The sequence below is a fragment of the Babylonia areolata genome, chromosome 29, assembly GCF_041734735.1.
Source record: "Babylonia areolata isolate BAREFJ2019XMU chromosome 29, ASM4173473v1, whole genome shotgun sequence".
Lineage (NCBI taxonomy): Eukaryota > Metazoa > Mollusca > Gastropoda > Neogastropoda > Buccinidae > Babylonia > Babylonia areolata.
The window spans coordinates 8,356,016-8,380,829 of NC_134904.1; the positions used below are offsets into that span (position 1 = coordinate 8,356,016).

At 43.6% G+C, this 24,814-nt stretch overlaps 2 protein-coding genes across 2 annotated transcripts; one reads left to right on the forward strand and one right to left on the reverse strand.

Annotated features, from left to right (window-relative positions):
* The first annotated feature begins 1,692 nt into the window (after nt 1-1,692).
* On the forward strand, nt 1,693-7,588 carry LOC143302301 (procathepsin L-like). Its single transcript, XM_076616907.1, has 7 exons — nt 1,693-1,824; nt 2,611-2,793; nt 3,164-3,247; nt 3,836-3,949; nt 4,558-4,720; nt 6,314-6,419; nt 7,480-7,588. The coding sequence occupies exons 1-7, from the start codon at nt 1,822-1,824 to the stop codon at nt 7,577-7,579; spliced, it is 753 nt and encodes a 250-aa protein (XP_076473022.1). The 5' UTR covers nt 1,693-1,821; the 3' UTR covers nt 7,580-7,588.
* A 9,025-nt stretch (nt 7,589-16,613) lies between these two features.
* On the reverse strand, nt 16,614-23,563 carry LOC143302330 (procathepsin L-like). The gene is made up of 7 exons (XM_076616946.1): nt 23,499-23,563; nt 22,109-22,291; nt 21,386-21,469; nt 19,966-20,079; nt 19,110-19,272; nt 17,887-17,992; nt 16,614-16,713 (listed from the first exon to the last, which is right to left on the reverse strand). The coding sequence occupies exons 1-7, from the start codon at nt 23,499-23,501 to the stop codon at nt 16,614-16,616; spliced, it is 753 nt and encodes a 250-aa protein (XP_076473061.1). The 5' UTR covers nt 23,502-23,563.
* Between the last annotated feature and the right edge of the window lie 1,251 nt (nt 23,564-24,814).

Here is a 24,814-nt window from a genome sequence, read left to right on the forward strand (position 1 = left end):
GAAGGAAAACAATATCTTTAACTTGAAATAAAATTGACGTGGACTGAAACATGAGTGGGTGAACTGGTCTATGTACGTTATTTTCAATATTTTAGACTGGACTAAACTTTGACGTGGACAGTAGATCTGTCAACATTACTCTGTGTCTTCTTACACTGGGTGAATTAACGTTGTTTTAATTGATCTGTCAACATTACTCTGTGTCTTCTTGCACTGGGTGAATTAACGTTGTTTTAATTGATCTGTCAACATTACTCTGTGTCTTCTTGCACTGGGTGAATTAACGTTGTTTTAATTGATCTGTCAACATTATTCTGTGTCTTACACTGGGTGAATTAACGTTGTTTTAATTGATCTGTCAACATTATTCTGTGTCTTCCACTGGGTGAATTATCGTTGTTTTAATTGATCTATCAACATTACTCTGTGTCTTCTTACACTGGGTGAATTAACGTTGTTTTAATTGATCTGTCAACGTTACTCTGTTTCTTACACTGAGTGAATTAACGTTGTTTTAATTGATCTGTCAACATTACTCTGTGTCTTACACTGGGTGAATTAACGTTGTTTTAATTGATCTGTCAACATTACTCTGTGTCTTTTTACACTTAGTGAAGTACTGACGGTGATCAGCACTGAAATAGCTCATTGCGGTCGGCTGATTTCATTTGATTTTATTTCATTTGATCCCACCTGTGATCTTTACGATGCGGGACGTTGTGACGTGGTCACTGTGGTTACCTCCCTTCCTGGACATCCGTCACCACCTGTCTGATCCACAGGTCCGCAGCAGGCAGTTGTGCTGAAGCCTCTTCTGGCTGTGATGCATTTGTGACAGTGACGTGTGTGTGACAGTGATGTGTGTGTGTGTGTGTGTGTGTGTGTGACAGCGACGGGTGATTAACTGTGACGTGTATGTGACGTGCAGGCTCGTGTGTTGATCGCGTTGTGCTGTATGGTGATGGGGGTGGTGATGGTGGCTGCCGACAGCAGCGTGAGCGTGATGGAGGTGCTGAGCACGAACAACGCGTGGGCACAGTGGAAAACACAGCACGGTGAGTAAACTGTTTGTACTGTCGATGATGATGGTGATGATGGTGGTGATGGTAATGACGATGATGATGAGGCTGATGGTGGTGATGATGGTATCAATTGTATAACACTGTGGTTGTAGAGCAGTGACTTTTTTTTTTTTAAATAACTTTTATACTCACATGCTGGAGAAATATGTCTGAGGAATGGAACCATTTATATCCTGTCTCTTCCTCTACCCCTGAATGTTGTGGCGTGCATTATTGTTTCTTCTTCTTCTGAAATCCACAGGCATAAAACAAATTAAAATCAAATGATATTCTCTGTGTTTGAAGTTAATCATTCCATCATCACACGGACGTTTACACACATCGGTTTGTCTGACAGATACACCGTGTTCTCCTTAGAACCTGTGCAATGAATGGATCCTCCCGTCTACTTTTTATTTCAGCCTGTTGTATTGTATTGCACTGCGTTGCATTGCATTGCATCGTGTTTTATCGCACTGTATTGTATTATATTGTATCTTATTTTATTCCATTATATTATTCTATTTTATTTCATTTTATTACATTGTATTGAACTACATTGAATTGTATCGCAATGCATTGCATTGTATTGTACTGTACTGTATTGTATTGTACTGTATTTACAGGAAAAGTGTACCACCCCAAAGAAGAGGTGTACCGACGTTACGTGTTCTACCAGAACCTGAGGGAAATCAAGGCCCATAACTCCAAGTTCCCCGAGTCCGTGTCTTTCGTCCGTGGTCTGAACCAGTTCTCTGACATGGTCAGTGTGTGTGTGTGTGTGTGTGTGTGTGTGTGTGTGTGTGTGTGGTCAGTGTGTGTGTGTGTGTGTGTGTGTGTGTGTGTGTGTGGTCAGTGTGTGTGTGTGTGTGTGTGTGTGTGTGTGTGTGTATCTGTGTGTGTGTGCATGTGTGTGTCTGTGCATGTGTGTGTGTGTGTGTGTGTGTGTGTGTGCGTGCGTGTGTGTGTGTGTGTGTGCGTGCGCGTGTGTGTGTGTCTGTATGTGTGTGTGCGTGCGCGCGTGCGCGCGCGCGTGTGTGTGAGTGTGTGCGTGAGTGCGTGTGTATACTTAGCTAAAATTTTGTACTCTGTCCACTTGTTCCAGTTGTTAACGATTTCCAACTTTTAAAACCATATTTCACGTTGTATTTTACATGATCAGTGCTCATTGCAATGAGTGTCTGAGAAGTGCACGGTGACAGCGATATGATTTCTCTGCATCACTTGTTTTTTAACTTTTAGAAAAAAAAGTTAAGTCATATATCTGTAAACCTATCTATCTATGTGGATACCTATGTCGAGGTGAAAAATGTCTGTATGCTGTGGAGAGACTTTTAGACCAACCAGTTTAGCCATGTATGTGGAAACCGATGACCAGATGAATGTCTGTGTGCTGTGGACAGACTTTTAGACAAACCAGTTTAGCCATGTATGTGGAAACCAATGACGAGGTGGATGTTTGTGTGCTGTGGACAGACTTTTAGACCAACCAGTTTAGCCATGTATGTGGAAACCAATAACGAGGTGAATGTCTGTGTGCTGTGGACAGACGGTGGAGGAGTACCGGACCTACAACAGGCTGCAGCCCCGCCCCCACAACAGTGTGTGTTCCAGCAAGCACACCGCGGTGTCCTCCCAAAGCCTGCCCTCCACTGTGGACTGGAGGACTAAGGGCTACGTCACCCCCGTCAAGAACCAGGGCCAGTGTGGATCTTGCTGGGCCTTCAGCACCGTACGTTTGTGTGTGTGTGTGTGTGTGTGTGTGTGTGTGTGCATCGCTCTGTATGTGACACACTGTATGTGTGTGTGTGTGTGTGTGTGTGTGTGTGTGTCGCTCTGTATGTGACACAGTGTGTGTGTGTGTGTGTGTGTGTGTGTGTGGTTAGTGGTGTAGTAGTGTAGCAACAGAGACAGCCCACTGGGTGTTGGGGGATCGAACACACAGCTGCACGCGCTGTGATCTCAAAGAAAGACTGGGATCCTGAGTGTCCTTTTTGTCCTGTCGTGTGCTATATATAGATACGCTATGTTCCACACTGTATCACTGTGTGTTTTACTGTGTCTCACACACTGTGTCACTGTGTTGTGTGTGTGTTGTGCAGACTGGGTCAGTGGAGGGTCAGCACTTCAACAAGACTGGAGTTCTTCTGTCCCTGTCCGAGCAACAGCTGGTCGACTGCTCCCAGGTCAGTGCTCTGTGGATCACATGCTGTTATTATTATTATTATTATTACTATAATATTATTATTATTGTTATTATTGTTACTATCATTCAGGATGAGGGGTGACGTTGTGTGTGATGTTCAGGATGAGGTGACGTTGTGTGTGATGTACAGGATGAGGGGTGACGTTGTGTGTGATGTTCATGATGAGGGGTGACGTTGTGTGTGATGTTCAGGATGAGGGGTGACGTTATGTGTGTGATGTTCAGGATGAGGTGTGACGTTGTGTGTGATGTTCAGGATGAGGTGTGACGTTATGTGTGTGATGTTCAGGATGAGGTGTGACGTTGTGTGATGTTCAGGATGAGGGGTGACGTTATGTGTGTGATGTTCAGGATGAGGTGTGACGTTGTGTGTGATGTTCAGGATGAGAGGTGACGTTGTGTGTGATGTTCAGGATGAGGGGTGACGTTATGTGTGTGATGTTCAGGATGAGGGGTGACGTTGTGTGTGATGTTCAGGATGAGGGGTGACGTTGTGTGTGATGTTCAGGATGAGGGGTGACGTTGTGTGATGTTCAGGATGAGGGGTGACGTTGTGTGTGATGTTCAGGATGAGGGTAACCAGGGCTGTGATGGAGGAATGATGGACGATGGGTTCGCCTACATCATGAGCCAGCCAGGAGGTCTGGAGACAGAGAGCAACTATCCCTACACCGCCATGGATGTGAGTAGCTGTCACACACACACACACACACACACACACACACACACACACACACACACACACACACACACACAGAGAAGCACACGTGTTGTGGGGGCACAGAAAAATGCTCTTCGATACAAACATAATGGTATTATTGGATATAGAATGTGCTGTCTCGGTGGAACAGATATATTGTTGAATACAGACAGATGTTGCATGACAATGACAAACTTTCTTGGAAACAGACATATGTTTCATGATACATATTTCTTTGGATATAGACGTGCATTCATGGATACAATCAATATATATAGTGATGTTCATTATATGCGATCAGTACAGACATAAATATTTGAGGATTGAGACAGATATTTCTAGGATGCAGTCAGACATTTCTTGGGAAATAAAAAGGTGTCTCGGGATGCATGCATGTATTTACGAATAGACTGTTAGAATGAACATACTCTCTTCATCAGATGCATGTGAACAGTCAATAGCCATTCATTGAAGACTGATGGTCCATCCATCCATCCATCCATTCATTCATCTATTCATCCTTCTTTCGTTCCATCCTTTCACCCCGTGTGTGTGTGTGTGTGTGTGTGTGTGTGTGTGTGTGTCCCCAGGGTAACTGCACGGCCACGCCCTCCCTGGAGGTGGCCAAGGTGAGTGGCTGTGTGGACGTGGACTCTGAGGACGAGGACGCTCTGAAGCACGCCTCAGCCCTGGTGGGCCCTGTGTCTGTGGCCATTGACGCCAGCCACGACTCCTTCCAGTCCTACAGCGGCGGTCAGTGCTCCATTCTTCTTCTCCTCCTCCTCCTTCTTCTTCTTCTCCTTCTTCTTCTCTTTCTTTTTCTCCTTCTTCTCCTTCTCCGTCTTCTTCTTCTTCTTCTCCTTCTTCTTCTTCTTCTTCTTCTTCCTCTCCTTCTTCAAGTCATACAGCGGCGGTCAGTGCCCCATTCTTCTTCTTCTTCTTCTTCTCCTTCTCCTCCTTCTTCTTCCAGTCCTACAGCTGTGGTCAGTACTCTGCCCCATTCCTCCTCCACCTCTTCTTCTTCTTCCTCTTTCTTCTCCCTCTCTTCCTTCCAGTCCTACAGTAGGGTTTAATGTTCCGTCTTCCTCCTCTTTATCCTCCTCCTCTCTCCCTCTCCTCCTCTCTTTATTATCAAATTCATTACGGACCAAGTATTGTTCTAATGTCAAGTGCATATGCTTTAGTAACCTGACAATTGAGCATATAATTTTTCACTGTAGCTTCATGAAGCCTTTTGTACACGAAAGTGTGTCTTCACAAGTGACTGAGAACGTTGATGTTTTTGACTTTTTGCATTCATTATCAGTTGTTTCGCTTGTCAGTTTAATGACTTCTCTTTTACGAAATCCTTTAAGTAATTTCCTGAAACTGTATTTAGAGGGTTTTTTTGTTGTTTTTTTCTTCCAAATTTCACCCACATTTTTACCCTCATTTGCCCAGTTTCTCCCAACCCTCCATTCATCCACATCTCCCACCCCTTCTAACCGATAATACTCAGATGTATTCATAAATACTTAAACAAAATGTCTTCAATCACCGATATGTGTGACGGGACATTAAACAAAATTCCTCCTCCTCCTCTCTTCCTCTCCTCTCTCCAGCCATCCCCCCTCCCTCCAGTCTTTTTCGTTTAACTTCATCTTCGTTTTATTTCTTCCAAAGAAAATCCCATTTGATATCAGTGACAGCTGAGAGTGTTTGATTTTTATAGGTTCTGATTGTGGATAGGTCTGAAAGAAAAAAAGATTCCTTGCTCACCATGGAAGGTGTGAACTTACTTGTTTATCTAAGTGGTCTATCTCCCCCCCCCCCCCCCACTCCTCCTCCTCAGCAACAGTGACACAGGAAAGTCTCGCGTTGGACAGGCTGTGTGTGAATTCAGTTCACTGCTGCATCAAAGTTGTCTGGCCACAGGCGCCCGAGCGTGGTGTTAACAGACTGACATCAACTGCAGGGGTTCCGGGCCTGTGTCAAGGCTGAGGCCAGGCCTTCTCGTTTTGACTGGAAGGCTTCCTGGTTCAGTTTTGTTGAGGAAGGTGGTGAGAAACCACTTGTGTACAAGTAAGTTCAAACTAAGCCTTCGATTCTGAGCAAGGAAACTTTCTTCTACTGGACAGCATTTCATGTTCACCTGAGTTAACCCTCTAGTGTGGTGTGTGGGTTAACCCATGATGTGGTGTGTTGCAGGCGTGGTGTGTGAGTTTACTCATCACCAGGTGTGATGTAGGTGTGTAATGTGAGTTAACCCATGATGTGGTGTGTTGCAGGCGTGGTGTGTGAGTTAACCTAGACATGCTGTGTTGCAGGTGTGTTGTGTGAGTTAACCCATGACATGGTGTGTTGCAGGTGTGTACACTGAGGATTCGTGCAGCACCACGCAGCTGGATCACGGTGTGCTTGTGGTGGGGTACGGTACTTACCAGGGACAGGACTACTGGCTGGTGAAAAACAGGTAACTCTAGTACTGACCTGGTGAAAAACAGATAACTCTAGTACCGACGTAGTGAAAAACAGGTAACTCTAGTGCTGACCTGGTGAAAAACAGATAACTCTAGTACTGACCTGGTGAAAAACAGGTAACTCTAGTACTGACCAGGTAATTCTAGTACTTACCTGGGCAAAAACAGGTAATTCTAGTACTTTCCTGGGGAAAATAGGTAACCAATGTACTTATTTTGAAAAAAAAAAAAAAAAAATGTGTGTGTGTGTGGAGGGTTGGGGGCAGTTAACTCTGATACTTACCGGGTGAAAAACAGGTAATTATAGTACTCACCTGATTAGAAATATGATTATCGAACTGCTTGTAGTCACAGAAAGATTATTATCTTTCCTAACTTTGAAAAACAGAAAACATGTAACTTAACATCAGACAAAGGTAACACTAGTCAGATAAATTAGAGTGTTGTGTTTCTACCTCAGCCAGGTATAAGGCATCATTTTAACTAATCACCTAAAAACAGGTAATAGTAGTCAGGAAAGTGAGATTATCTTTCCTGCCCCTGACAAACGTAAGAAAATATATAACTAATCATCTGTAGAACACAACTTACTGTTCAGTACTGGAACAGATCATATGCTGGAAATGAAGTAACTATTGTTCGGTGTTTTTTTTATTTCAAGTTTAAACGTACATTGACCACTGGCTGGTTAAAGGAAAGGGGGACTGTGATTTAAAAAATTCTGTTGTGTTTTTCACCTGTACTTTCTCTTCTCTAGGTCTGCAATACCTCAGCAGGCTAACTGTCATTACAAATCCGACATTCTCTTGGTTAAAAGGTGTATGAACTGCAGCAAGAGATCCTTTACAGTGCAGTGGACACAGTCAACAAAAAGTACATTTCGTGCTGATGCACCCTTACCTCAGTTTAGTGTTGGGTTCAGTCAGGCTGGCCTCAGAAACCATTGGTATTACATTTTCATTTAGTCTGACAAAAAACACTTGCTATAAATGTCAAACATCATTGAAATGTGTGTTTGAGACCTCCTGACCACGTGACTTCCTGTTTCAACAGCTGGGGCCCTGACTGGGGACTGAACGGCTACATCATGATGGCCAGGAACCAGGGCAACATGTGCGGCATTGCCACCATGGCTTCCTACCCCCTTGTGTGAGCCCCTGTGTGTGGGGAGCTGTTTAGTCATTTGTGTTTCCTTTCTTGACAATAAAAAGGGAAAATGTTGATTCTTGTTGGTGTGTGTTTGGTGACTGTGAAGAATGTGGTGTTTTTATTCAACGTCTTTTCATTTTAATGTGAAGGTGACTTCTCTCTCTCTCTCTCTCTTTCTCTCTGTGTGTGTGTGTGTGTGTGTGTGTGTGTGTGTGTGTGTGTGTGTGTGTGACACTAAGAGAGAGAGAGAGAGAGGGAGAGAGAAGGGAATCAGAGAAAAAAAAAGAAGAATTTGAATCAGAATGTGAGGCCAAAGGTCTGTTTGAAGGAGCCGTGAACTTTGCATAAATATGATATGTTTTGCAATATAAAGAAATTGCATGCACATGTGTATGCGAACTGCCACTTAGATAAACAAATAAGTTCACACCTTCCATTGTGAGAAAGGAATCTCTCTCTCTCTCTCTCTCTCTCTCTCTCATTCTGCTGTACCTGCCTGTGCAGCAAATAGTTTCAAAGTTATATAATAGAGTTATTGTTTCGTTTTTACAATTTACACAAATGCTGAATACAGGCCGTTTTCCTTTCCATGCTCAACCTTTACATTCATAACAAAAACAAAATTTCTATTAAAAAAAATCTTGAAATTTGATATAGTTAAGAATTTACAACAGCGATCTGAGGTTTTTCGTTAGAACATTTCTCCACAACAGCTAGAAATTCAGCTTACCTTTTCTAAACACTACAATATAACCTTTTCTCCGCTTCAACTTTTGGATGTGAGAAATTGCAGCTTTACATATCTCATTAATCTGAGTCTGCAAACAACAAGTTTCTGACCGAAAAATGTATTATCAATAAACAAAAGGATGAATAAAGCAATCATCTCTGGACTAAAGTTTGCAACATGTCTTTCATTTGTAATTATCTCTAAAGCAGGTTCATTTTTAAGTAACGAAAAGAGAATGGGACCCCAAATTTCTCCATGTTCACCGCCATTAGTACAACTAATGTCTCCCGTAAACCGGGTGCCTTGTCGAAAGTTTGCTTTCACAGTCATTTATACTTTTGACACATTGAAGTAGTTTACTTTTGATGACATTTTTTAAACAAAATAGATCACAGAAGTCCTCTTTATAAAGAGTCAAATGCTTTTTCAATGTCTTTGAATAGTACATAAAATCTTCTACCAAAAGCAAATTCTTTTTGAACGGAAAAAAAAGTTCTAACATAGTCTTCACTTTTCATTCGCTCAGTTTTATCTCTCTGACGGAACACATGCCATAAATGTATCTGGTTTATATTCTGAGCCTGCATCCCTGCACTGTGGGGTATCCCAAGGATCCGTTTGAAGTACCTTGTTTTTAATACTGTACACCCAAGCACTCTCTCACGTCATTGAAGCACACTCTGTCTTTCACACTGAATATGCTGATGAAACACAGCTCCATGCCTCATATAACTCCACTCATAACCAGCCACTTCTCTCTGTGATGAACTGTTGCTCTTTGAAGGTAAATTTTGGGTGTCTCAAACCAAACTGCTGAATGACACAAAACTGAAGCACTAAAGATGACAATGGTGGAAACATGGGTCAGACTCTCAAATTAGCCATCGGTGAAAGTTAAATCTGTCTTTACAGACTTCGTCTGTAAACTGAGTGTATTGTCTGACTTCGAGTTTTCCATGAAACATGATGTTCACACAACCAGCCAGGCTCCCTACATAGGACTGAGAAGAATCGGCACATTATGTCATTGCCTCACTGTTCAGGCCACCAACCCCCTGAAACTTCTACTGTTCTCAGTTACGTGGTTGTCTTCATGTTGGCACTCATGTTTAAAAAATTCAGAAAATCCAAAACTGTGCTACAAGGCTACTGTTTAGAACATTCACTTCTTCTTCTTCTGCGTTCGATGTTTTGGCTGCGTCAGACTGTCACCCCCGTCGCCACGATGTAGCCCACGGTCTTCTCCAGGTCGTGGCGGTCTCCCCAAAGCTGCGCCTGTAGCTCCGTGCCCCCTGGCCAGGTTTGACGCCGTATAGCTTCATGGGTTGGGCAGTGTTGGAGGATGTGTTCAGGGGTCTGGGGTCCAGTGCCACATGGACACTCATCAGTGTGGGCGATCTTCATACGGTGAAGGTGACTCAGTAGTCGGCAGTGGCCGGTTCTCAGTCTGAAGAGGACTGTCTGCTGGTGTCTCTGGAGCTGGTGGATTGGATCGACACCACTGTTTGCACCCAGCCTTCTCTTCCACTGGTTCTGGTAACGGTTGTGGATGATAGTCCTGGCCTCTCTGTAGGTCACGGGGTGGCTGAACTGCTTCATTTTGCTGCCTGCCTTGGAGAGAGCATCGGCCTTTTCGTTCCCCATGACCCCACAGTGAGAAGGAACCCACTGAACAGTGACAGTCGACCGTTTTGAAAGGTCATGAAGGGCTGCTTTGATGTTTGTCAGCTGCTGTTCGTTTCTGGTTGACTGGAGTCCCTGCAGGAGAGATCTGCAGTCAGTGAAGAAGGCTATCTTTGGTGGTGGGTTGACTGACGTCCTGAGGCCTTGTGCAGCATGGAGTAGTGCTGCTGTCTCCGCTCTGTAGTTCGAGGAGATTCTTCCTGTGGGGAAGGCTCCAGGGGTCAGTCTTCCATCTGTGTGCCTGATGAAGATGCCTGCTCCTCCATTCTTCACCGCTCCCTCCGAGGATCCATCTGTGAAGACGTGCGTCCATTCGCTGGGGTTGTACCGAGTCTCAATCATCTCCAATGTCAGAGCTTTCAGCAGGGGAGGGGCTTGGCAGTCCTTTTGGTCGATGCCAGGGACTTTTGTGATGATTGAGACTCCTTCCAGTTGGTCGGCCGGTTCCTCGAAGTCGGGGAGTGTTTCCATCTCGGCAGGGGACGAGGGCAGCAGGTCTTCATGTTGGCGGTGCAGGGCCTTGGAGAGGTGGTTGAAGCTGGTCCGCTTCAGTCTGTTCTTTGTTGGGTGCTTCAGTTTTTCGTGCATTGGGTGAGTTGGCATGCGCAGGAGCTTCTCGCTGTGGATGAAGACTTTTTCCTCTCGTCTATCTTTGAGTGGGTGGAGGCCTGTGTGTTTCTCCATCGCCTGAACTGGAGTCGTCTTTATCCCGCCAGTGATCAGCCGTAGCCCTGCGTTCTGAACTTTGCTCAGGCGGCTTGTGTTGGTTGCTGATGCCGTGGCCCAGGCAGTGCTGCCATACTCCAGGGTTGGCCTGACAGTTCCAGTGTACACCCTCTGCAGTATGCTGCTGTTGGCACCCCAAGAGGTCCCGGCGAGTTTTTTCAGGATGGCCAGTTTTCTGGTTGCTCGTCTCTCGATGTCCTTGAGATGGGGGTTCCATGTCAAAGAACATTCACAAAACTCAATGGAAACCCTCGTGTGAAATAATTACATAAAGATTCCTCTTCTCAGAATCGAAAGTTTGAACATACCTATAAATTTCGGTGCTCTCTGATCCTCCAACCCCCCCCCCCCCCCCCTTCTCAGCAAAAGTGACACAGGACAGGACAGGACTGCAATATATATATATATATATACATATATACATATATATATATATATATATATATATATATATATATATATATATATATATATGTGTGTGTATGTGTGTGTGTGTGTGTGTGTGTGTGTGTGTGTGTGTGTGTGTGTGTGTGTGTGTGTGTGTGTGTGTACATACAATAATATTGTGATAAAGAAATGCACAATTGCATTTCCATTCCACACACACACACACACACACACACACACACACACACACACACCACTGAACCCAAATTCTCGGACACCATTACACCATGCCCATCCCACCCACATTCGCATGTTCCCTCATATAATGCAAAATCCTTGCCAACACAAGCATATACAAAACATTTCACAGTTAATAATAGGAGTATTAGACCAACAGATCAAAATTTGTATTACTGTTGATTATTTTCAATGAGGTATTTCTTCTTCAGATTTTTCTTAATTACGTCAGTCAGTCAGTGTGTCAGTCAGTCAGTCAGTCAGTCAGTGTGTCAGTCAGTTTGTCTGTCTGTATGTATGTATGTCTGTATGTCTGTATGTATGTATGTCTGTATGTGTCCCTTCATGTCTGTCTGGCTGTATGTCTGTATGTCTGTCTGCATATCTGTATCATGTATATCTGTAGGCCTGCCTGTATTTCTATCTGCATGTTTGTCTGACTGTGTGTCTGTATGTCTGTCTGCATATCTGCATATCTGTATGTCTGACTGATTATCTTTCTGTCTAAACGTATGTCTGCATGTATGTCTGTATGTCAGTTTGTATGCATGTCTGTATGTCGGTTTCTCTTTATGTCTGTCTGCATGTATGTCTGTATGTCAGTTTGTATGCATGTCTGCATGTCAGTTTCTCTGTCTGTCTGTCTGCATGTATGTCTGTATGCCAGTTTGTATGCATGTCTGTATGTCAGTTTCTCTTTATGTCTGTCTGCATGTATGTCTGTATGCCAGTTTGTATGCATGTCTGTATGTCAGTTTCTCTGTATGTCTGTCTGCATGTATGTCTGTATGTATGCCAGTTTGTATGCATGTCTGCATGTCAGTTTCTCTGTCTTTCTGTCTGCATGTATGTCTGTATGCCAGTTTGTATGCATGTCTGTATGTCAGTTTCTCTGTATGTCTGGCAACATGTGTGCATGTCTGTATGTCAGTTTCTCTGTATGTCTGGCAACATGTGTGCATGTCTGTATGTCAGTTTCTCTGTATGTCTGGCAACATGTGTGCATGTCTGTATGTCAGTTTCTCTGTATGTCTGGCAACATGTGTGCATGTCTGTATGTCAGTTTCTCTGTATGTCTGGCAACATGTGTGCATGTCTGTATGTCAGTTTCTCTGTATGTCTGGCAACATGTGTGCATGTCTGTATGTCGGTTTCTCTGTATGTCTGGCAACATGTGTGCATGTCTGCATGTCAGTTTCTCTGTATGTCTGGCAACATGTGTGCATGTCTGTCTGCATACGTGTGCATGCTTTTTGTCTGCATGTCAGAATACCTTCCTGTCTGCATGCCTTTAAGTCTCTCTGCATGTCTGTCTGTATGTGTGTCTGTCTGCGTACCTGTCTGCTTGTCTTTATGGCTGTCTGCACTTCTGTCTGTGTGTCTGCTCCAACTGCCCCTCCCACTGTATTTGTATTTGTTTGTATTTGTTTTTCTTTTTATCACAACAGATTTCTCTGTGTGAAATTCGGGCTGCTCTCCCCATGGAGAGCGCGTCGCTACACTACAGCGCCACCCATTTTTGACTCACTTGTGTAAACAAAGAGAGTCTATGTTTTAACCTGGTGTTCGGTTGTGTGTGTGTGTGTGTGTGTGTGTGTGTGTGTGTGTGTGTGTGTGTGTGTGTGTGTCCGTGGTAAACGTTAACATTGACATTTTCTCTGCAAATACTTTTTCAGTTGACACCAAATTAGGTATAAAAATAGGAAAAATACAGTTCTTTCCAGTCATCTTGTTTAAAACAATATTGCACCTCTGGGATGGGCACAAAAAAATAAAAAATGAAGCCAAATTATATGCAAACTGCATTTACTGTTATATTTATATTTTTTGTATTCTCTAAACTTGGCACTTTGATCTGATATTCGACACAACAACAAGAGCAGTCATTATTATCATTTTTTGTTCAAACAGGATCTTCTTTTGCTAAGCATGGAAGTTTTATTTATTTTGCAAACGTTTTGGTGCAGGTAGTAAAAAAGGGAAATTACTCTGTAATTAATGCTATGGGACTTAGTTTGCTTTAAACTGATCTTTCTCATCTTAAACATTACATTTTGAAATTATACTCAATACATAAAAAGCTTGTGTGTTTTACTCTCAGTGTACAGGGCTTTCACTATGTTCATTCGCCCAAGTGGTCTTTTTCGGAAAATACTAAAATCAATACGACGAGTGGACTTTACAGATCTGTTGGCTGAGCCCTGAAGGTCATGGGCAAAAATCAATTGCGTACACATATTTATACACATTCAAAGCGCGTGCTCATATTCTTCGCGAACGCGAACGACGCCATTTTGTTTCAAGTTGTTGACCTGCCCGTTCAATCCTATATTCAATGGACAATACACGATAACATGTAATGGGAAGTTGGAGAAGGAGACCGTTAAATATTTATTCAGAGAAAGATTTGTGAACGTCTCATCACTTACTGGATTATGCCCCAAACTGCCACAAAAATATCCACAGAATCAGTCGGAATTCACAGTTAAAAATTGTAAACCATGCGAGTTAATACCCTTGAACTGATCACGATGAAACAAAAATTTTTCCAGTCTTGACTTTTCTCAAAATGAAGTCCTTTTCACTTCTTACGACGTTTAGAAGTACTTGTACTTGGCTCTACATGTTATTAGTTTAACAAAATACAAAATTTTCATATCAACTTTAAAACTATAAAACTAGAATGAACATAAAAGAGAAATTGAATCGACCGTGTCGTACTACATTCCCGGCGGGTGTAACTAAACTTGTACATCTATCTAGATCTAGTGAAAACGGCTAAATGTTGCAGTGTGATTGCGGTGATAGCCATTAAAAAGATTTTTTTTTATTGCCCTTAAAGATTTTTTGAATGCCCAAGATACACCAGAATAATATGATTCAAACAGCGTTCTCACTGCGAATACTGCAATTCATTTATCGCCCTTTAAAAAAGTATGTTCAAATGTTAAATTTTAGAACGTCAGTTAAGTGCAGTTTCTTCTCACCCGAACACGCGGGGTTCGAATCTGGTTAGGACCTTTTTCTTCTTCTTTTTTTTTTTTTTAAACGCGAAGCTTTATAATAACAAATACAGAACACATTTTAATGATTAGATTTTTTTTTAAAGTGTATCACAAGTGAGTCTTGAAGGCCTTGCCTTTCTTGTTTTTGTATTTTTTCCTGCGTGCAGTTTTATTTGTTTTTCCTATCGAAGTGGATTTTTCTACATAATATTGCCAGGAACAACCCTTTTGTTGCCGTGGGTTCTTTTACGTGCGCTAAGTGCATGCTGCACACGGGACCTCGGTTTATCGTCTCATCCGAATGACTAGCGTCCAGACCACCACTCAAGGTCTAGTGGAGGGGGAGAAAATATCAGCGGCTGAGCCATGATTCGAACCAGCGCGCTCAGATTCTCTCGCTTCCTAGGCGGACGCGTTACCTCTAGGCCCTCACTCCACTCCACTGTGCCCCTCAACGTGTCACTCCCTGTGATAATTATTGTCCTCTGGCGTTCAGGTACATTCAGCTTTCTGAGATCTGAGGTCTGAATACCCAGTTCTCTCCCTTCCTACTCCCCCCACTCCACCCCCACCTTCCCTGTGGGAGATTTCACAGTGAACAGAACCCCAGCATTCTGGAAACTATGAGCTAGAAATGTTCACTTTTCTATCGCTGTCTTTGTTTCTGCCTATTCTTCTTTCTGTCGTCTCTAGCATTCTAATTTCTGTCTTGGTGATCCTCTTTATCTTTACAGCCTTGATTCTTTTCTCTCTCTTTTCGTGGAGGAGGAGGAAGAGGAGGAGGAGGAGAGGAGGAGGAGGAGGAGAAGGAGGAGGGTGATCCTCTTTATCTTTATAGGCTTGATTTTTTTTCTCTTTTTCTGGAGGAGGAGGAGGAAGAGGAGGAGGAGGAGGATTAATTTTGTTCGATGACAAACATTTTTGTAAAAGTGTTAAATTTTCCATCTGAATGCTATCGTTGAAAACGTAGGAAGATGGGAGGAAGGGAATGGAGAGGAGGGTCACCAGAATGAGGGTGGAATCTTTTTCTGTACTTGATGATTGGACACTGTTACTGTCTTCCTTTCCCCCCTGGGACGACTGGGGTGAATGTTGATGTTCAGGTTAGTTTGGATTTTAAAAAAAAATGTATTCCTCTGAGAAAGATTGGCAGGATGGTCAGTGTCACGACAGCCGACACGGACAGGTATGGCCCGTGAGGTCGGCTGGGGTTGTATGCAACGAAGATGAATGAATCATTAAATGAATTGTATTCCCGAGGAAGAGCTCATGTTGGTCATTGTCACAACGCTTACTGTCACACACACACACGCACGCACGCACGCACACGCACACTCTCTCACTCACTCATTTACTCACTTCACATTGACGTTGTCAGTCATCACAGGAAAAGACATTCAATGAAAAAAAAAGATACTTCACAATCACCATACACACCTCACAATCACCAAACACACCTTCACAATCACCAAACACACCTCACAATCACCAAACACACCTTCACAATCACCAAACACACCTTCACAATCACATACACACCTCACAATCACTAAACACACCTTCACAATCACCAAACACACCTCACAATCACCAAGCACACCTTCACAATCACATACACACCTCACAATCACCAAACACACTCCACAATCACATACACACTTCACAATCACATACACACCTCACAATCACCAAACACACCTTCACAATCACCAAACACACCTCACAATCACCAAACGCACCTCACAATCACCAAACACACGCCAACAAGAATCCATAAATCCTTTTTGTTTTTTTATTGTCCAGAAAGGAAACACAAAGTTAATGACTAAACAGCTCCCCACACGTCACATCACCACTGACATGTTCATTGCACACACGTCACATGTCCCCCAGTGCAGTCCTGGTGACATGTTCATTGCACACACGTCACATGTCCCCCAGTGCAGTCCTGGTGACATGTTCATTGCACACACACGTCACATGTCCCCCAGTGCAGTCCTGGTGACATGTTCATTGCACACACGTCACATGTCCCCCAGTGCAGTCCTGGTGACATGTTCATTGCACACACGTCACATGTCCTCCAGTCCAGTCCTGGTGACATGTTCATTGCACACACGTCACATGTCCCCCAGTGCAGTCCTGGTGACATGTTCATTGCACACACGTCACATGTCCCCCAGTGCAGTCCTGGTGACATGTTCATTGCGTACTGTTGCATGACCCACCAGACAGGGCAAAATGACGGAGAGAGGTGACGTCACAGGGGCTCACACAAGGGGGTAGGAAGCCAGGGTGGCAATGCCGCACATGTTGCCCTGGTTCCTGGCCATCATGATGTAGCCGTTCAGTCCCCAGTCAGAGCCCCAGCTGTCGAAACAGGAAGTCACGTGGTCAGGAGATCTCAAACACACATTTCAATGATGTTTGACATTTATAGCAAGTGTTTTTTGTCAGACTAAGTGAAAATGTAATACCAATGGTTGACTGGACCCAACACGAATTGAAGTGAACTGAGGTAAGGGTGCATCAGCACGAAATGTACTTTTTGTTGACTGTGTCCCCTGCACTGTCAAGGATCTCTTGCTGCAGTTCACACAACTCTAATTTACATTAACTAAGAGAATGTTGGATTTGTAATGACAGTTAGCCTGCTGACGTATTGCAGACCTAGAGAAGAGAAAGCACAGGTGAAAAACACAACAGAATATTTTAAATCACAGTCCCCCTTTCCTTTAACCAGCCAGTGGTCAATGTACGTTTAAACTTGAAAGAAGAAAAGCACCGAACAATAGTTACTTCATTTCCAACATATGATCTGTTCCAGTACTGAACAGTAAGTTGTGTTCTATAGATGATAAGTTATATATTTTCTTACGTTTTTCAGGGGCAGGAAAGATGATCTCACTTTCCTGACTACTGTTACCTGTTTTTAGGTGATTAGTTAAAATGATGCCTTATACCTGGCTGAGGTAGAAGCACAACACTCTCATTTCTCTGACTCTAGTGTTACCTTTGTCTGATGTTAAGTTACATGTTTTCTGTTTTTCAAAGTTAGGAAAGATAATAATCTTTCTGTGACTACAAGCAGTTCGATAATCATATTTCTAATCAGGTGAGTACTATAGTTACCTGTTTTTCACCTGGTAAGTATCAGCGTTAACTGCCCCCCCCCCCCCCACTTTTTTTCAGTTTTTTGTTTTTTTTGTTTTGTTTTTTTTACAAAATAAGAACATTGGTTACCTATTTTCCCCAGGAAAGTACTAGAATTACCTGTTTTTTTGCCCAGGTAAGTACTAGAATTACCTGGTCAGTACTAGAGTTACCTGTTTTTCACCAGGTCAGTACTACAGTTACCTGTTTTTCACCAGGTCAGTACTAGAGTTACCTGTTTTTCACTAGGTCAGCACTAGAGTTACCTGTTTTTCACCAGGTCAGTACTAGAGTTACCTGTTTTTTGCCAGGTCAGTACTAGAGTTACCTGTTTTTCACTAGGTCAGTACTAGAGTTACCTGTTTTTCACTAGGTCAGTACTAGAGTTACCTGTTTTTCACCAGCCAGTAGTCCTGTCCCTGGTAAGTACCGTACCCCACCACCAGCACACCGTGATCCAGCTGCGTGGTGCTGCACGAATCCTCAGTGTACACACCTGCAAAACACCATGTCATGGATTAACTCACACAACACACCTTCAACACAGCATGTCAGTGGTTAACTTACACCACACCTGCATCACAGCACGTCATGGGTTAACTCACACAACACACCTGCAACACAGCATGTCATGGGTTAACTCACATTACACACCTACATCACACCTGGTGATTAGTTAACTCACACAACACACCTGCAACACACCACATCATGGGTTAACCCACACACCACACCACTAGAGGGTTCACTCAGGTGAACATGAAATGCTGTCCAGTAGAAGAAAGTTTCCTTGCTCAGAATCGAAGGCTTAGTTTGGACTTACTTGTACACACCAGTGGTTTCTCACCACCTTCCTCAACAAAACTGAGCCAGGAAGCCGTCCAGTCAAAACGAGAAGGCCTGGCCTCAGCCTTGACACAGGCCCGGAACCCCTGCAGTTGATGTCAGTCTGTTAACACCACGCTCGGGCGCCTGTGGCCAGACAACTTTGATGCAGCAGTGAACTGAATTCACACACAGCCTGTCCAACCCGAGACTTTCCTGTGTCACTTTTGCTGAGGAGGGTGTGTGTGTGTGTGTGTGTGTGTGTGTGAGAGAGAGAGAGAGAGACCACTTAGATAAACAAGTTCACACCTTCCATGGTGAGCAAGGAATCTTTCTTTCTTTCAGACCTATCCACAATCAGAACCTATAAAAATCAAACACTCTCAGCTGTCACTGATATCAAATGGGATTTTCTTTGGAAGAAATAAAACGAAGATGTAGTTAAACGAAAAAGACTGGAGGGAGGAGGGGGGATGGCTGGAGAGAGGAGAGGAAGAGAGGAGTAGAGGAAGAGAGGAGGAGAGGGAGAGAGGAGGAGGATAAAGAGGAGGAAGACGGAACATTAAACCCTACTGTAGGACTGGAAGGAAGAGAGGGAGAAGAAAGAGGAAGAAGAAGAAGAGGTGGAGGAGGAACGGAACAGAGCACTGACCACAGCTGTAGGACTGGAAGGAGGAGAGGAAGAAGAAGAAGAAGAAGGAGAAGAAGAAAAAGAAGAAGGAGAAGAAGAAGAAGGAGAAGAAGAAAAACAAGAAGAAGGAGAAGAAGAAGAAGAATGGAGCACTGACCGCCGCTGTAGGACTGGAAGGAGTCGTGGCTGGCGTCAATGGCCACAGACACAGGACCCACCAGGGCTGAGGCATGCTGCAGAGCGTCCTCGTCCTCAGAGTCCACGTCCACACAGCCACTCACCTTGGCCACCTCCAGGGAGGGCGTGGCCGTGCAGTTACCCTGGGGACACACACACACACACACACACACACACACACACACACACACACACACACACACACACGGGGTGAAAGGATGGAACGAAAGAAGGATGAATAGATGAATGAATGGATGGATGGATGGATGGACCATCAGTCTTCAATGAATGGCTATTGACTGTTCACATGCATCTGATGAAGAGAGTATGTTCATTCTAACAGTCTATTCGTAAATACATGCATGCATTCCAAGACACCTTTTTATTTCCCAAAAAATGTCTGACTGCATCCTAGAAATATCTGTCTCAATCCTCAAATATTTATCTGTCTGTACTGATCGCATATAATGAACATCACTATATATATTGATTGTATCCATGAATGCACGTCTATATCCACAGAAATATGTATCATGAAACATATGTTTGTTTCCAAGAAAGTTTGTCATTGTCATGCAACATCTGTCTGTATTCGACAATATATCTGTTCCACCGAGACAGCACATTCTATATCCAATAATACCATTATGTTTGTATCGAAGAGCATTTTTCTGTGCCCCCACAACGTGTGCTTCTGTGTGTGTGTGTGTGTGTGTGTGTGTGTGTGTGGAATGTGTGAGTGTGCGTGTGTGTGTGTGTGTGTGTGTGTGTGTGTGTGTGTGTGTGTGTGTGTGTGTGTGTGTGTGTGTGTGTGTGTGTGTGTGACAGCTACTCACATCCATGGCGGTGTAGGGATAGTTGCTCTCTGTCTCCAGACCTCCTGGCTGGCTCATGATGTAGGCGAACCCATTGTCCATTATTCCTCCATCGCAGCCCTGGTTACCCTCATCCTGAACATCACACATAACGTCACCCCTCATCCTGAACATCACACACAACGTCACCCCTCATCCTGAACATCACACACAACGTCACCCCTCATCCTGAACATCACACACAACGTCACACCTCATCCTGAACATCACACACAACGTCACTCCTCATCCTGAACATCACACACAACGTCACCCCTCATCCTGAACATCACACACAACGTCACCCCTCATCCTGAACATCACACACAACGTCACTCCTCATCCTGAACATCACACACAACGTCACACCTCATCCTGAACATCACAAACATAACGTCACCCCTCATCCTGAACATCACAAACATAACGTCACCCCGCATCCTGAACATCACACACAACGTCACACCTCATCCTGAACATCACACACAACGTCACACCTCATCCTGAACATCACACACAACGTCACACCTCATCCTGAACAATACACACAACGTCACCCCTCATCCTGAACATCACACACAACGTCACCCCTCATCCTGAACATCACACACAACGTCACCCCTCATCCTGAACACACAAAGTCACACCTCATCCTGAACATCACACACAACGTCACACCTCATCCTGAACATCACAAACATAACGTCACCCCTCATCCTGAACATCACACACAACGTCACCCCTCATCCTGAACATCACACACAACGTCACCCCTCATCCTGAGCATCACACACAACGTCACCCCTCATCCTGAACACACAAAGTCACACCTCATCCTGAACATCACACACAACGTCACACCTCATCCTGAACATCACACACAACGTCACCCCTCATTCTGAACACACAAAGTCACACCTCATCCTGAACATCACACACAACGTCACCCCTCATCCTGAACATCACACACAAAGTCACCCCTCATCCTGAACACACAAAGTCACACCTCATCCTGAACATCACACACAACGTCACACCTCATCCTGAACATCACACACAACGTCACACCTCATCCTGAACATCACACACAACGTCACCCCTCATCCTGAACATCACACACAACGTCACCCCTCATCCTGAACACACAAAGTCACACCTCATCCTGAACATCACACACAACGTCACACCTCATCCTGAACATCACACACAACGTCACCCCTCATCCTGAACACACAAAGTCACACCTCATCCTGAACATCACACACAACGTCACCCCTCATCCTGAACATCACACACAAAGTCACACCTCATCCTGAACATCACACAACGTCACCCCTCATCCTGAATAATTATAATAATAATAATAATAATAATAATAACACGTCATCCAGGGAGTTCTGACCTGGGAGCAGTCGACCAGCTGTTGCTCGGACAGGGACAGAAGAACTCCAGTCTTGTTGAAGTGCTGACCCTCCACTGACCCAGTCTGCACAACACACACACACAGTGACACAGTGTGTGAGACACAGCGAAACACAATGTGATCACAGCGCGTGCACTTGTGTGTTCGATCCCCCAACACCCAGTGGGCTGTCTCTGTTGCTACACCACAACACTACGGGGGCTGGTTATAACGTATAGCTGTCAACATGTCATGGGTTTGTTTTGAACAATGATTCAAATTTGAACAGTGACTATGATGTAATGTGGTCATGGTGTTGAGGTGTTACTGATGTAATGTGGTCATGGTGTTGAGGTGTTTGTGATGTAATGTGGTCATGGTGGTGAAGTGTTTGTGATGTAATGTGGTCATGGTGGTGAGGTGTTACTGATGTAATGTGGTCATGGTGGTGAGGTGTTTGTGATGTAATGTGGTCATGGTGGTGAGGTGTTTGCCGGATGTCTGATTCTGTTCCTCACACACCTCGAGAGAAACATGGCTGAATGGTCTCAGACACGTGACCAGCACAGCTTTCTGTCATTTCTGTGTTGTATCTAGCCACAAAGTGTCCACGTGTGAGGTCCCCCTTAGTGATGCTACCTTCGTCCATCAGGTTTCCTTGTATAGGATTTTCGCGTTAAGTAACACACACACACACACACACACACACACACACACACGTACAGTGCTGAAGGCCCAACAAGATCCACACTGGCCCTGGTTCTTGACGGGGGTGACGTAGCCCTTAGTCCTCCAGTCCACAGTGGAGGGCAGGCTTTGGGAGGACACCACGGTGTGCTTGCTGGAACACACACTGTTGTGGGGGCGGGGCTGCAGCCTGTTGTAGGTCCGGTACTCCTCCACCGTCTGTCCACAGCACATAGACATTCACCTCGTCATTGGTTTCCACCTACATGGCTAAACTGCTTTGTCTAAAAGTCTGTCCACAGCACACAGACATTCATCTGGTCATCAGCTTCCACATAGACAGACATGTACATGGCTAAACTGCTTTTCAGATAGATACACGTACATGACTAAACTATTGTTTTGTTGTTTGTTTGTTTTTTTCTAAACGTCAAAAAAACAAGTTAAGACGTTCTCAAAGTTGTCGGCTTAGTTGCCTTTCTTGAGGGATGGCAGTGATGCAGAGAAATCATATCGCGGGTCATCATGCACTTCCCTAGGCCTCATTGCAATGAGCATCAGTCATGTAAAATACATCAGAAATAATATCACCCTCACCTCTCTAGCCCTCATTCCAATAGAGCATTGATCATGTAAAATACAACGTGACCTCACACATTCACACGCACGACTTTACACGTGCATGCTCATTCACATACTAATGGCAATACATGAACGACCAGACACCCTCCCTAGCCTTCCACCAAATGTGAAGAAAACAAAGAAGAGGAGATGGACGGGAAATGCAGTACGATGAACAGAGGACACCGGGCAACAATCAGTGGAAGAACCGGATGAAGAAGATAAAATGTTTCAGCAGGATGCAAGAATAAGCCCAAGACAACAACAACCAAACAAGCTGCTGCTCTGAAGATGAAGTCAGAGGATAAAAAGGCGACGAACCCGAAGGGCAAGAGACAATGACAGAAAACACGAGAAGAGAACCCACAGACATACAGAAACATACAATAGCAAACAGCCAACTCTGAACCATTAATAGACAAAAATGGACATAACCAAATTCAAAGTGCATTACAGACACAACAAAATAAGGATGATCTCAGTATAGACCAGTCATCCCTGATGACGAAAATGTCTGATTTCCCTTTAAAAAAAAAAGAAGGAAAAAATACAACGTGAAATATAGTGTAAAAGCAGGGCATCGCTGGCAACTGGAACAAGTGGACAGAGTAGGAAATCTCAGCCAAAGTGTTCATACACACATACAAACACACACACAGACAAACACACACACAGACAAATACAGACACACACAGACACACAGATACACAGACACAGACAGACAGACAGACAGACAGACAGACACACACACACACACACACACACACACACACACACACACACACACACACACACACTCACTGACCATGTCAGAGAACTGGTTCAGACCACGGAAGTAAGAGACGGACTCGGGATACTTGGAGTTATGGGCCTTGATTTCCTTCAGGTTCTGGAAGAACACGTATTGTCGGTACGCCTCCTCTAGGGGGTGGTACACTTTTCCTGTCAGGAAATATAATACAATACAATACAATACAATGCAATGCAATGCAATGCAATACAATGCAATGCGATACAATGCGATACAATACAATACAATACAACACAATACAATACAAGAAAATACAGTGCGATACAATACAATGCAACACAATACAATACAACACAACACAACGCAACACAATACAATACAATACAACACAACACAATACAATACAACACAACACAACGCAACACAATACAATACAATACAACACAACGCAATGCAACACAATACAGTACAATATAATACAATACAACATAACACAATACAATACAACATAATACAACACAATACAACACAACACAACACAACACAATACAACACAATACAATACAACACAATACATTACAATACAATAATTATGATATAACACAACACAACACAACACAACACAACACAGTGCAATGCAATACAATGCAATACAGTACAATACAATACAATACAATGTAACACAATAATACAATACAATACAATACGATACAATACAACATACTGAAATAAAAAGTATCCATTCATTGCACAGATTCTAAGGAGAACACGGTGTATCTGTCAGACAAACCCAGGTGTGTAAACGCCCGTGTGATGATGGAATGATTAACTTCAAACACAGAGAAAAAAAAAGTTTATCTATGTTTTGTCCGTGGATTTCAGAAAGACAGACATGCACGTGAAAACAGACAGGGAACAGAAAACAGGGGACAAGAGAGACAAATGGTTTACTGAACTGGGCCATTTGCCCATGTTAAAGGGAACAGTGGGGTAGGGATGAAAACCAGACGAAAGAAAACAGCCCATATTGCATGCCAAGGGTTTTGAATTACATTATCCATCCATGTAGTACGATCTTAACTGGAATGCCTTAATTATGTAGATTGCGACTTTCATTGAGTATTTCACGTTTGATAGCAATAATGCTAATCTGAACATAGATGGATGGCTGTATTTTTTAATTTTTTAATTTTTTTAATTTTTTTATAATAAACTGTTCTCTAACCTGTTGGTATCTCGGACAAAATGAGCATGAAGTGGATTTCTGATCCATAGACACCTTCACAGAAAGGACAATCCACACATTTCTCCGTAGCCTCACGAAAACGGTTTAAATAACATTTTAATGGTGAAACGCCAAGCCTTATCCT

Coding starts and splice junctions, on each gene's coding strand:
- LOC143302301 (XM_076616907.1), top strand. Junction 3,248..3,835: donor AGCTGGTCGACTGCTCCCAG/GTCAGTGCTCTG, acceptor TGTGATGTTCAG/GATGAGGGTAACCAGGGCTG. Junction 6,420..7,479: donor TACTGGCTGGTGAAAAACAG/GTAACTCTAGTA, acceptor CTGTTTCAACAG/CTGGGGCCCTGACTGGGGAC.
- LOC143302330 (XM_076616946.1), bottom strand. Junction 20,080..21,385: donor AGCTGGTCGACTGCTCCCAG/GTCAGAACTCCC, acceptor TGTGATGTTCAG/GATGAGGGTAACCAGGGCTG. Junction 19,273..19,965: donor ATCCCTACACCGCCATGGAT/GTGAGTAGCTGT, acceptor GTGTGTCCCCAG/GGTAACTGCACGGCCACGCC.